At 34.5% G+C, this 13,952-nt stretch overlaps 2 protein-coding genes across 2 annotated transcripts; one reads left to right on the forward strand and one right to left on the reverse strand.

Annotated features, from left to right (window-relative positions):
* Positions 1–974: 974 nt before the first annotated feature.
* Positions 975–9,109, forward strand: LOC121330108 (outer dense fiber protein 3-B-like). Its single transcript, XM_041276381.1, has 5 exons — positions 975–2,156; positions 4,219–4,283; positions 7,322–7,514; positions 8,344–8,445; positions 8,937–9,109. The coding sequence occupies exons 1-5, from the start codon at positions 1,994–1,996 to the stop codon at positions 9,095–9,097; spliced, it is 684 nt and encodes a 227-aa protein (XP_041132315.1). The 5' UTR covers positions 975–1,993; the 3' UTR covers positions 9,098–9,109.
* A 1,647-nt stretch (positions 9,110–10,756) lies between these two features.
* On the reverse strand, positions 10,757–13,670 carry LOC121330215 (BET1-like protein). The gene is made up of 5 exons (XM_041276558.1): positions 13,631–13,670; positions 12,910–12,995; positions 12,447–12,503; positions 12,160–12,167; positions 10,757–12,100 (listed from the first exon to the last, which is right to left on the reverse strand). The coding sequence occupies exons 1-5, from the start codon at positions 13,647–13,649 to the stop codon at positions 11,941–11,943; spliced, it is 330 nt and encodes a 109-aa protein (XP_041132492.1). The 5' UTR covers positions 13,650–13,670; the 3' UTR covers positions 10,757–11,940.
* Between the last annotated feature and the right edge of the window lie 282 nt (positions 13,671–13,952).

Raw genomic sequence — 13,952 nt, forward strand, 5'->3', positions numbered from 1 at the left:
TTATTCTAGCGTTTCACTTCGCGGAGAAGTTGGATAGGACAGTAAATTCCCCCATTGAGATGCTACGTGGATAGAATGAGAGCGCTGCATCATTCTGAATTCAACGTACCAGAGTAGGCTGGATGTGGAACCAGATTTAAAGCTAAACCTGTCACCACTCCAACCTGACATTCAGGCTGTGACATTGCTGAAACAACACCAGCCATCATTAGGTATCAATTTCCCATATGGCATCTTTATCAATTGCAGCACTATACTCAGTGGTGTAGTCGAGATGGAACACGTCTGAACAGTGTTCCGCTACTTTTTTCAATAGGCAGAACCCTGACTTGAGTTAACTTTAGAATCAATTTAAGAATAATTTTGATGCATGTGCACCGATGAAGCGATCTCTTTTCCATGTGGAAATCAAATTTACAATAATAATAATAATAATCTTTATATAGCACCTTTCATAGTCAACCACCATCACAAAGCACTTAACAGAGATAGGCTGTGAACTGTGCATTATATGCAGTCACTAACAATAGGACATTGATTTAACATCTCATTGAAGTGATTTGCTGAGGGTCACGCAGTGAGTCAGTCAGTGGCAGAGGTGGGATTTGAACCAGTGACCTTCTGGTCACAAGCCCTGGACTATAACCACTGGACCACACTGACTCTTTTTGTATGTATGTATGTATGTATGTATGTATGTATGTATGTATGTATGTATGTATGTATGTATGTATGTATGTATGTATGTATGTATGTATGTATGTATGTATGTATGTAATCAATTAATTAATTAATCAATCTGATGAGATCAGATGTGGTTGGTCCAGGAAAAACCAGTATACATAATGTCGTGTAAAAATAAATTGTCAAAAACTGTCAGTGGATACCATTGGTTTAGATAGTCCACTAAAAGGTATCACATCTCCTTATTTGTCTATCATCTCTGGACTAATATGGCTACCATTTCAGTGACATCACTAGTTTCATCATAATTGGAAGAAAACTATCCAGCTTAGTTACATACTGATCACCATTTTCTCATTCAGGTAATTTTAGTGACAGGTTGGCTAACAAACTGAAAGAATAAATTGAAATTCAAAATTTGAACTGTTAAAAGTTATAATGTATATGCAGTAAATAGTCATTTTGTGTTACCTCTTTGTGTCATTGTTCAATGTATTTGGATAATTTGTGAGCAGAAAAACATTGGTGTTTCAGTTTTGTCAGAATACTAAAACACTCTAAATAATAGTGTTTTGTTCCTATGGTGATGAAATTTCAATCCCTCCTGCTCAAGAGGCATCCTAATAAATGTCTCAATACGAGGCACCCGTAGTTTGAACCTCACATATCAAAGAGATTGCACTGCAGGAGGAGCATCAGGAGAACACTTATTGGGTATGCTATTTATTTTCTTATTGTTACAATAATGTAATATATTGCTGTTCAATTTTTCCAAATTCAAATAATATTTCTAGTTCTTAAGCTTTTACACTGTAAATGTTCTGTGCATAAGCCAACATATATTTGTGTTTAATTTATTTATCAGTTATTGTTCTGCTGTTCCTATTAAACATTGCAGTGTATCTGTAGCTCAATTAAATGGATTATGCTGTATACATAGATAGACAGACAGATAGGTAGATGGCGAAAACACACTTTGAAATGTGTTTTAGTGTAAAACCTGAATTACCAGTCACCATAGGGACAGTTTAAGATAGGTGGCTGTTTATCCTGGTCATTCCCAAAAATGAAATTAGCTCTGGGGTTAACTGGCTAGTAACAGCAGGTTGACGGTTAGTTTTGGGGACTTGACGTGAATAACTATATGGTAATGTGGATGTACATTTTAATGCAATGGTTATAGTGAACTTAAATGCACCTAATAATTAAAACTTTATTATGATTCCCAAAAGAACACCATCACAAATCAATAAATGTTTCTATTTTGGGGTGAACTGGGTTTTGATTGGATTTAGTCTCTGGCACACAGATGACTAACTGCATACGTTCTGTTCCTATGAAGGTTTTGTATCCAGAGCTGATCATGACTACTGATCCATGGGTGGGAACCTGGAGACCCCAAAAGCCTCGAAGACCCATTGGAGCACAGTACTTCGGTCCAGGACCAAAGTATGGACTCCCTTCTGCAATAGGTTAGTCTGCAGTATTGATATTCATGAGATTATGTAATATTGTAATAAACCAATGTTCCCCACTGGTTACAGTGCAGGGGCAAGTACAACAGTCTAAACTACAGACTCGCTGGATTTTTGGGTATGTGAATCCAAAAGCATGTGAGATGCCACCACCTTTGACAACCAGGAAGGTCTGGTAATAAGTCCCTAATCAGAGCTACACAGGAATGACCACAGTAGAGTGGAAGAAAATAGACCAGGTTATGTTTCATCATTAAGTTGTACGAAATTATCCTCTTACCTGTCTTCAGTTGTTGACTGAGCTTTCTGTAACCAGAAAATCATACACACCTATAAAGCGTTTTAAATAAATAAAGAATCCTGCATTGTAAGACCTTATAAGTTTACACTAACTGGTTTGTTATTATATTATAATTTTGAAGAAATTAACTAAGTAGTAATAAGGGATATCAACCAAGATTTAAAAAACGTAAGGTTGCGGATGCAACCCCGGTTCTCTGAAAGAGAAAATAGCCATCAACTAATGGGTATCGCCGTCAGGTGATAGGGTTATGCTGAGCTTAAAATAAAAACTGCCTTTCGGCACTGAGGCGCTGTTCCGTGTATATTTTTTACATGTAGACCGATCCTGTGCTACTGCTGCGACTGCTTTTGTACACAGTACCCATTAGTTGATGGCTATTTTCGAATTGAAAGAGAACACTGGGTTCTTTTTATTAAACAGCGACATTAGTTAGCTATGTGTGTAAGATATAGTTTGATGGTGCAATATAAATAGCTGAAAGGCAGCTGCACATACATGTTGAAAGCTTACCTATGTTAAAAAATACAATGCATTTTCTGAAAAGTATTAATAATATAAAAGGTTAAAGTTCCACAGAATACCGTTTTTTTTAACATGGATGTAAAATCCCTGCACCCCAGTGTTCCCAGGCATGACACTTTAGAAGCATGTGAAGAGGCTCTGGAAAATAGAGTAGATAAGAACATGATACCTACAAAAGGAATATTAAAAATGTTGATCATCATAGTTTTAGAAAAGTCATTTTACATTTGGAAATAGACGTTACAGCAATAGGCTCAGAATTATATGAACAAACTAGACAAGAAACCATAAGAATACATAAGATGTGGCTGTTGTATTTGGAATATGGACACATGAAGAAGAATCTCTTGTAAACTTTCATAAATTAGCTAATGATATCCGCCCTAACATTATGGTGGATTTAAGGTGGCCAAAATCTGAAATTGAATTCTTAAATATCTTGGCTAAACTTCATCAAAGATTATAGAATGAAAAGATAAATTAATGCACCTCAAGACTGTATGTAGTCCGTACTGATAAAACAAGGAAGCTGTTACTTGGATCATGGTAACATTATAGCTGTTTTTTTTATTGTTTTGTTTTATTTTTCATAGTCAGAATTGATGAAGTAACAATTATCTACCTATTATCTGTTCATTTTTAGCATGGGTGAAACCAGGGTTAACATAACAAAACCAGAGCCGAAATTATCCAAGGCAAGATTAAATTAGCATTTTAGAGACACTGAATATACTTAAAATATCCTGTTAGTTCACTGCTTGTTGTCAAAAAAAATAATGGTTTCCTGCTTTATGAAAGCTAATGCACCTGTTTTTTTTTTGTTTTTTTTAAACTAATACATGTCTAGTGTTAGAAAGTGGTACATGTAGCAAAATATGACCTGTGTAATGTCAGCAAGTGGTACTTTGTCAGATTTTGGTACATGGGTAATGTGAAAAGGAAGTACATGTTTCACTTTCTAATGAGTGTTTTACAGCTGTGCATACGTGGTACATGCTTATTTAACCCTTTCCAGATCAAGCATTTCACTGGGATGCTCCCCCAGGAACAGGCATTTTTTGGATGTATTTGACTTGCTATAAAAAAAATTTACAGTAGCATCTTGGAAACGTTGTCTTTTTTTCAGAACACTCTGGGGAACATTATAAAGTACTTCAGAAACCGCACAAACTTTGCCTTTTTGTAACACAATATTTTGGTTGTGTATTTTTTTTTATTATGTATTCTGCTTAGAGATACAGGGATGCGGTAAAAGCCAGAAGGAGACGGAACGGCCCGGAACTGTACGGCCGGGAACGGTAGTTTAATGAAAACCAGCATAGAAAGTTACACACTTGAGGAGACTATCACTATCAGACCAATCAGAACCGATTCATAATGCGCTGTCATTAACCCGTTCCGGCCCAGAACCTTATTTTTATCACCAAAAAGCTCCCGGAAGACAGGGTTCCGAAGTTGCACAGGGTATGAAATTAATACACACAACACAACTAAGTGAGGACATCATAACACAATTAAAAAAAAACCCACCGAACCGACCCTTGATTTCTCATTCCACGCAAAAAACAGCTGTATAAACAAAACCGCCCGGAACACAGGGTTCCTAAACTGCACGGAATTAAAATGATACACGCAATACAACTAAGTGGGAACAACATAACACTATCGAAAAAAAACCACTGAACCGACCGTTAACTGCCCATTCCGGGTAAAAAAAAACTGTGTATTTATTTTGTTTGTATATGATCTTCAGAACCCCGTGTTCTGACCGGTTTTGTTTATACAGCTGTTTATTGCACAGAACGGGAAATCAAAGGTCGGTTCAGTGGGTTTTTTCAATAGTATGTTATTCCCACTTAGTTGTATTGTGTGCATAATTTTCATACTCTGTGCAGCTTCGGAACCCGTTGTTCCGGGCGGTTGTGTTTATACAGCTGTTTATTGCACGGAATCATGGGCAATGAAAGGTCGGTTCGGTGGGTTTTTTTCAGTAGTGTTATGTTGTTCTCACTTAGTTTTATTATGTGTGTAACACTTGTCTCACTTACCCCTACACAAATAGGCCTTCACCTAACAGTAAGGGCCTGGATTCTTATCTATTATCCCAGAACCAATGGTCCTTTTGTTTTTGCACACTGATACCAAACAAACTATACACTATGTAACACATGTTTTGTTCCTGGGTAGTAAATATTATTTCCTAATTGCTTATGCCTCAAAAGTATGGAAAATGGCTATTATTCCCCACACACTTTGCTTTTGTGACCAGGACAGTGATATTTCAAAATATCACTATTTCCAATGGGAAAATGTGTGTCTTTTCGTTCACATAAAGTCAGAAAAAAACAACATATAAATCCAAATTAACATGTATTTATACTAAAGTAATACAAAGATGACTATAAAAGATTTAGAAGCGAGTAGTTTTTCCAGATTTACAATTATACTTTAAATACAGTATAACTGTAAATCTCGAAAAACTACTCACTTCTAATATCTTTTGAAATATCACTGTCCTGGTCACAAAAGCAAAGTTTGTGGGGAATAATAGCCATTTTCTATACTTTTGAGGCATAAGCAATTAGGAAATAACACTTACTACCCAGGAACAATTTTTTTTTTTGTTACACAGCGCTATCGCACTTTTCTTCTTTAGCGATGCCTCCACCTGATGGTCACGTGGTTCCCCTATTATTGGCACGCGTCCACAGGAATTTATATTCAACATATAACAAATGCAAATCGAGCAAGAGCAATATACAACTAATAAAATCACACTCACACACAGTACTGCATTTTATATAAAACTAATGTTTATAAAGGGGATTCAAGTTAAACTAATACAATGAACTGCAGGTAAGTAAATTGTACATACAATATAAACAATGCCAACAACAAAATACTTTCCCCAAAATGTAACTTATTTTAAGTCACTAAACAGTAACTAAAAGCTCTATGCTTCAGTTGTATTTAACTCAAAGGTACTCTTCTGATATATTCAATTCAAAATAAACGCTAGTGGAGTGCACTCCAGCCCCACGTGTAACACACATGTAGACAGACGAACAAACAAACACTGTTGCAGGCCTGAATCGTGGCTCGGGTACGCTGTGGCCTAAAAATAAAACAATATGGCCCCTTCACAAGCTTTATTGACAACACACAGTTACGCTTGCTATTCCGAAAGGCTTCTCCCAGTTGCAGCTCTCGATTGTTTGCGGTCTCTGGACCACGGCAAACCTCTGTCGCTGAAGTCTACAGACTTCTCAAACACTGTCCAGCCGCTTCTCAATTGCTTCGTTTATTTTACGATCTAGTCACTGTCTCTTTACTTTCATTTCAAGCACGTATTAACGGTGCTTGAACTTAAATTTTGCAATACAATATGCTGTTTTAACAATACTGTATATACCAATGCCTAAAGAAAGTAACTCGTAATGACAAACCTACGCTGCTTAAAATAAAACACGAGCTTGGTATGTGAACTCAAAAGAAATAAAAGCAGAAGTAACAGAATACTCTTCTGAAACTGGTTTAAACTAAAGTACTGTCTACTAAAGTTTATAGGAATTTCCTGACTTAAGAAATCCTCACTTCTGCTCTGCTGAATCACTTACTCTATACCGCTCTATTCTAGCTCCCGTTTTTATTTCTTCAGACTCCCTTATATTCTTTTTTTTTTTTTTTTTTTTTTTTTTTTTTTTTTTTTTTTCCCTGAGACTCCCTCCTACTCTTGCAGGGACGATTTCTATTGTCTCTCGGGAGATCAGTTTAACACACGACGCCTCATTGGCCATGAGAAACACCTCTTCTCCCTCTGAGTCTACTCTGCTGCAAAACAGGTCCTAAAGCCATCCAATATAGTCTATACGGAATTTCTGTATATACGTTAGTAGCATTTTACCACTGGGCTACATCTGTATAATTTTCGTCGTCTTTGCACCTTCAGAACCCAGTGTTCCGGGAGCTTTTGGGTGATAAAAAGAAGGTTCTGGGTCGGAACGGGTTAATGACATGACATTTAACTAAATATTTAACTGGCCAGCTAAATCCCTAAAAACGATCTAACATTTAGTTAATTCTTGTTAAGAGATTAAAGCTTTAGTTATATACTTAAATGTTAAATCTTCTGACTAGATTTCTAAATTATATCTGAATGTACACACACATATATATATATATATATATATATATATATATATATATATATATATATAGGGAATAGATTATACTATAGATTTAAGTTTTCTTTAATGATTCTAAATTCGATTTCTCGGTAGTAAGATCATTTTTGTTGTTTTGTAATAAAAGAAAAATAAAATCCTTTCTTTTCAAGCATGACCCAACAAAAAACAAAGCCCCTGCTTATTCTTTCGGTATTCAACATGTCAGGTATAACACTGACAGTTCTCCAGGTCCAAAGTATTTTGTGTCATGCAAAATGACAAGAATGGGCAAGGATGTTTCCCCCGCCTATTCCATGTGTTTCCGGAGCAAGGAGCCCAAGAAAGCAAAAGCACCTGGTCCAGGTAACTATGCTTCTGCAGCAAAGCAGATATGTAACAGTATTCTTGAATAAAAAAAAGGACAAGAAAAATTACTTTAGGTTGAATTTAACCATTAAGCCTGTGGGTGATACATAGGGTAACATCTATTTGGCATTTCCATGTTCAAGAATCAGTTAAACTGATATAAAAAGTGTTGTATTTATTTACTGGCATACAATGCATTAAAAAAAAATATTAACCTTCCTGATTTTTTTTTTTTAATTTATTATTATATTGGTATTAATTCTGACAGAATTACACTTAATTCACTAACATGCACTGTTTGATGCTTGGATTTCATAACTGTCGGACTCTTATTGAACATTTAAACAATTTCTGTGTTTAGATAAATTTAATATATTCTTTTGTATAGCATTTGTTATATAATATATCAATTTAATAAGTGCTGGGCAAACAATAAAGTAAAAGTAATTCACATTGAGAAACTTGTTCTGGGAATGTTTTAAAAAGTCTTTGGCTGACATTATTAATATTATATGAGTAGCTACAGAAATATGTGTACCCATAATTAGTTCCCCAACATTATTTGGCTATACTGCCGATCGCAATTGTGGTCAAACTTTAACTAAACGTCCACTAAAATTTAGATTTGCCTATTCCTATTTTCCTTTGGAAAATAACTAATTATGTTAAAAAAATTAAATTAATTAATAATAATAATAATAATAATAATAATAATAATAATGGTGAAAGCTTTGTAAAGGTTGGTAGATTATACTATATTCTTTAGTTGCCAGTGGTACATCCACTTCTTTTCGCCTAGTTATTACTACATTCTTTTTTCCAACAGCAACCTATTTTCCAGAAAAAGCTACAAAGTGTTCCTATAATATGCCACCTGCTTACACCATGGGCAGCAAGACAAAACACTTTAAAATGGACAGTGTGCCAGGTAAGTTTTTGAGGTTTTCATGCTGGGATTTTATATTCCTCTGTGCAGCAATGTTTTCGATTCTGAGATTGAATATAATCTGCTTCCACAACCACAAATACCTAAATTTACTTGGCTATTTTCTACCGTAACAACTTTTGAGATTGAGTGAATTTACAGGAACTAAATGTGCTATTTATTTGATTCAGTTATATCCGCCAGAACAAGTATAACTAACACAAACAGCACATTATTTATACTCTGTTCAGCATTCACCAGGCATTGAAGATGCACAGTTAGTTGAGCTAGAGAAGCTAGAAAAGTCTCATGAATATCAAACTTGTGACCCAATACCATTATTACAAATGTTACATATATTTGTCTTACACCAACATTAAGGATAATTGCTGATTTCATATTGGATCATTTGTATCAATATTAAAAGCATGTCATGCCTGTTGCATGAGGTAAAACATACCATAAATACTGTGTTCTTGTTTTTTGAATGACAGGGCCAGCTGATTATAAAATACCCACAACGCTGGGAAGAAATTCACAAGTCAAGTCCTCGGCACCCTGTTATTCATTGGGAATTAAAAGCAATTTACATGTTCTGCACGAGGTAGTATCTCTGAGTAAAGTACTGGTTCAAAAACCTTGCACAGGACATTAAGGGTTGTTACAAGTTCACAAGATAGAGTATCGTGTCTCATCCTCTGTAAAAATTAAAAGCAATTTACATGTTCTGCACGAGGTAGTATCTCTGAGTAAAGTACTGGTTCAAAAACCTTGCACAGGACATTAAGGGTTGTTACAAATTGACAAGATAGAATATCGGGTCTCATCCTCTGTAAAAATGTAAAATACAATCATCTTAATTCATTACTTTACATACTGAATCACTGTAATCGATTTTAAACGTTTTAAATTAACCAATTCAGTTACATTAGCTTCAACCTTTTGTAGATAACCTGTTATAGGAGACTAGCATGGGAAGAAATTCACAAGTCAAGTCCTCGGCACCCTGTTATTCATTGGGAATTAAAAGCAATTTACATGTTCTGCACGAGGTAGTATCTCTGAGTAAAGTACTGGTTCAAAAACCTTGCACAGGACATTAAGGGTTGTTACAAGTTCACAAGATAGAGTATCGTGTCTCATCCTCTGTAAAAATTTTAAAGATTTTTACTCTAGAGATAAATGCGTAATTTTCTGGAAGTTACATCTTTACAACGAATGCATGGTGGCATCAGTAAATATTTACCTAACTCAATTGCATCTATAACCGTATTCAGGTATTATTTTACTTTGCCATACTGCAGGAGGTTTAACTGTTAGAATGAGAACATTCATCCAATTGTGAGCATGCTCATGATGTCCTACCATCAATTTCCTATGATAATTTTGGACGAATCAATTATGTCAGACAACTATCTTGCTTCTTAAAACTGACATTATCCAAATATAAAAGCTTTTTTTTTTCATTTCTTCTCAGGGTCCATCACCTAACACTTATAAGACTACAAACCTTAATGTCTATAAGTGTACAGCTCCTCAGTACAGCATGTCAACCAAAGCTGGGATGCCTAGTGGTTCAGGAAATACACCTGGACCCGCTGACTACAAAACAGAAAAGGCAAGCTGCTTTTGAAGAGTACAGTGAATAATACTGGTCAAATTACTGCTGCTACTAATAATATTAACAATAATAATAATAATAATAATAATAATAATAATAATAATAATAATAATAATAATAATAATGTCTATTTGTATCTGTAATGCAAATGGTTTACACTTTCTGATCTTTGTCTTGTTTTGTTTCCTTTCCTAGGTGTCCTGCAATAAGTATACTCATCCTTCATTTACATTTGGTGTTAAACACTCCAAATATATGACACCATTAGTTATTGCTATTTGAACCTGTAAATGTGTTTACACAGTACAGGATATTTTGTTACAAAAGATTATTAAATACCATGTTATAAATGTGTTAAACTGTGTTTCTAATGAATTTTCATTGTGAAGTGTTTAAACTGTAATTGTAACCAAGTTACACATTAAATGTTTTGTCTGGTAGAACTTTATTGTGTTAAAATATACACAGACTTTCTGTGAATAGTATGTATAATGTAATAAAGGTGATCAATACTAGTATCTCAAGTATGATAATTACCACACACACATTTTAAGTAAGCAGAAACACATTCACAAACATCACAGATGTACTATCATTAAATAAACAAGCACATTTGATCTGCCTGCATTATTACAGCACTGTGTTTATTGTACACAATTAAAAGCAAAGGCAGATAAATAATTATTTATCTGATTTATCTAATATAAATCTGTTTATTTGTTGGTGCAAAATCCAATGAAAATGGATACCCAAAAACTGGTTACTGCATTAAATCATAAACACAATATTCAGTTTCACTGCTTTTATACATTTTATGCTATGGCATAGCATTTTGGTCAGATGCAAAAACAATATTTAAAGAAAACACATTGGAAAAAAAACACCTTAAGAAAAATCTTTGCAATGCAAAAATATTTATACTTATATTCATTATAGAATTAGTAATTTGTATTCAGTTTCATATTTCCACATCATAACTAAGTGTACACACAGTACAGCATTATGCTTATGAAGCTTTATGGAAAAAATATGCTAAAGAACCATCTTTATAAATAAGAATTCAAGAGGTACAATCCCCGGAACTGGAATGAAATATTGGCATCTAAGGATCGATCTCATTGATGAATTGGATCTTTCATTCTTAAAAAAAGACATTGGTCTTTTCTCTATTTTGTGATGTTTATATGGGGATAACTGAAAACAATTATGTGATGAATAAACAGTTAAAGAATGGTGTTATTTTTATTCATCACTGTTTACAAAATTAAAACAGACTACCGCGTCGCACCAATACAGCTGAGCTGTAACAATGCACTTTTTTCTGAACTGAAACACATAATTAGTGCACAGCATCTAAAAAGTAATTTACCAAAGTTCTCTTTGTTTAAGTGTGTCAGTTGTTTAATACATTAAGACTGTCTGACCAGGTTTACCATAACCCACCCCTTCACTAAGCTATTGACATTAAGCACCAGTGCAGAAACACCAGGGAGAAGCAAAACCAGCGCAGTTTCCTGTGTCTGTTTCTGTCCATCCTCTGCAGTGTAGAACACAGTAAAGGACTCTGAATCCTCCATGAGACGTTCCATTCGTCCATTTGGTAATATGGTTTATAATAACCTCTCAAGAATTATCACTAAATAGTTAGTCTTACGAGGAGAAAACAGTTGCTCGGTGCACAGTAATACCTGTGGCGTATCAATATATTGAGTCACCACTAGTCAAAACCTCCCTCTGCATCTGTGTTTCCCAAAATGGCTATAAACTTGGTTTGCTTCATAGGGATGACTGTTTAATAAGTCTCATTTAAATCAGTAAATTGAAAGAGATCTAATTGCCTTTAAATATATCTTTAAAAAAGAAGAAAAAAAGTAATCCTAACTCTGCACCCTGGTGACAAGGTAGTAAAGCAGAAAGAAAATTAAGACCAGTCCAATTGAAATATAGCACAGCAGCTTTCGGTTGTCCCTGCTAGACTGCACCATGGTGGAAAACCTTTTTACACTCCCCGTCAATAGACCTGTGGCACTCATAAACCTGAAAACTTCGTATGACGCCCCACGTCGTTTCAGCAGCGTGGCAAGGACAAAGATGAATTGGAGTCCTAAGGAAGACAATGAGAAAGAAGTGTGTGCGTGTGTGTATATTTTATATATATATATATATATATATATATATATATATATATATATATATATATATAATATATATATAAGAATTGTAATACAAGTAGGTGTTAATTTTTTTGTTTAATAGTTTATTTATTTCTTCGTCCAAATAATACTGCATATTATATACACCTAATAATCTTGAGAATGAGGTTGCACCCAACATTCTCTTTTCTGTCCTCAAAACTGTTTTTATTATCTTGGTTTACACTTACCATGCTGTCAAGATATACATTTTGGTCCTCTGCATCTTGGTCTATGTCCAGTGCCAACTGTTAAGCACAACGATGGCACAAGTATGTTACAGTGATTTCAAAATGTTTATATTTTTAACAACCAGAAACTTTTACCAATTAATATAAGGTGAGATGGGGGCGCACATTAGCATTACAAAAGCTTCAATGTACAAAGCAATGCTTTCCCATGTCACTTCCTCACAACCAGCCTATATTCAGATTCAGTTTTTGCTACAATAGATAATAATCACGATAATTGTTAAATAATAGACTCATGCAGAATTGAACATTAACAGGCAAGAAATTAAACATTAGATAAAAGTAGATTATATAAATTCCCAAACAAATAAATGAACCTGCCACTATGAACAGCTGTAAATGTTAATTAAATATTGCCTTAACAATCTCAGGGTTTTGGGCACAAAAAATGACAACTACCAACCGATTTTAATCTGGACACTTTACTGGCCAGATTTTCGGCCAAACGTTTGTTTTCCGCATCCAACATGTCATCCACTGCACCACGTCCTGCAATAATAAAGATGTCATACAATTAGAAAAAAAACAAAACAAAACAAAAAAAAACATGTACAGCAGTCTGTAAATTCAAATATTGAGGCTATGTATTTACACTGACCCAAGACATGACACAATGTTTCACAATTTTAACTTAATGCCAATAGAATGTGTTCTATAATAATAATAATAATAATAATAATAATAATAATAATAATAATAATAATAATAATAACAGTCACATACATCTACAACGTTATTAAGACGTGTCAAGTTTACTTAAGCGCCATAGCAAAACAGTAACCGGTACAATCAGTGTTACGTCAAAAAGATGGACATTTTGCGTTCGTGTGTAAACCACACATTCCCCTCACAAGTCAGAATGTCATGATAACAAATACATTTAAAAAATAACTTGCTGTACAATGTGTAAGTATTACAAGTGCTAACAGCGTTTAAGAATAGTCAGTATTGTCACAAACGGAATTCGATTCAATTGTATTTATTTATGTGAAAACAAACAAAACAGGTTTATACATTATTTACAGTTGGGGTTCTATAATGAAAAAGAAGCCACTTCACACTGCCAAAATAATGGCACAGTTATTTAAACTTATCAGGCGTGGCTACGTGTCCATTTCATATACCTCTGTTCCAGTCAGCCATCTCTGTTGACTTCCTGGTAGTCGCAAGGTCAAAGGTGAAATCTTTATTGCACAGCTGACATCAGCTTCTATATCAGCTGCAGATCTGGACGCTTTCAACAGCGGTGCATGCTGATTTTTTTTTTTTATGGTGTTACCCATGCATGCCATCGACAGAGATATTTAAGTTGTCAAATTCCTCGTGAATAATGTGTATTACATTTAACTAAATAAAACTCCACGACGTTGGGACTGTGAGCTAAACCATGACATAGTTATGCAATGCATTTATTGGAGAAGACAGTACCTACATTGAATTCAACTA

Source organism: Polyodon spathula, chromosome 17 (genome assembly GCF_017654505.1).
Source record: "Polyodon spathula isolate WHYD16114869_AA chromosome 17, ASM1765450v1, whole genome shotgun sequence".
NCBI classification, from domain to species: domain Eukaryota; kingdom Metazoa; phylum Chordata; class Actinopteri; order Acipenseriformes; family Polyodontidae; genus Polyodon; species Polyodon spathula.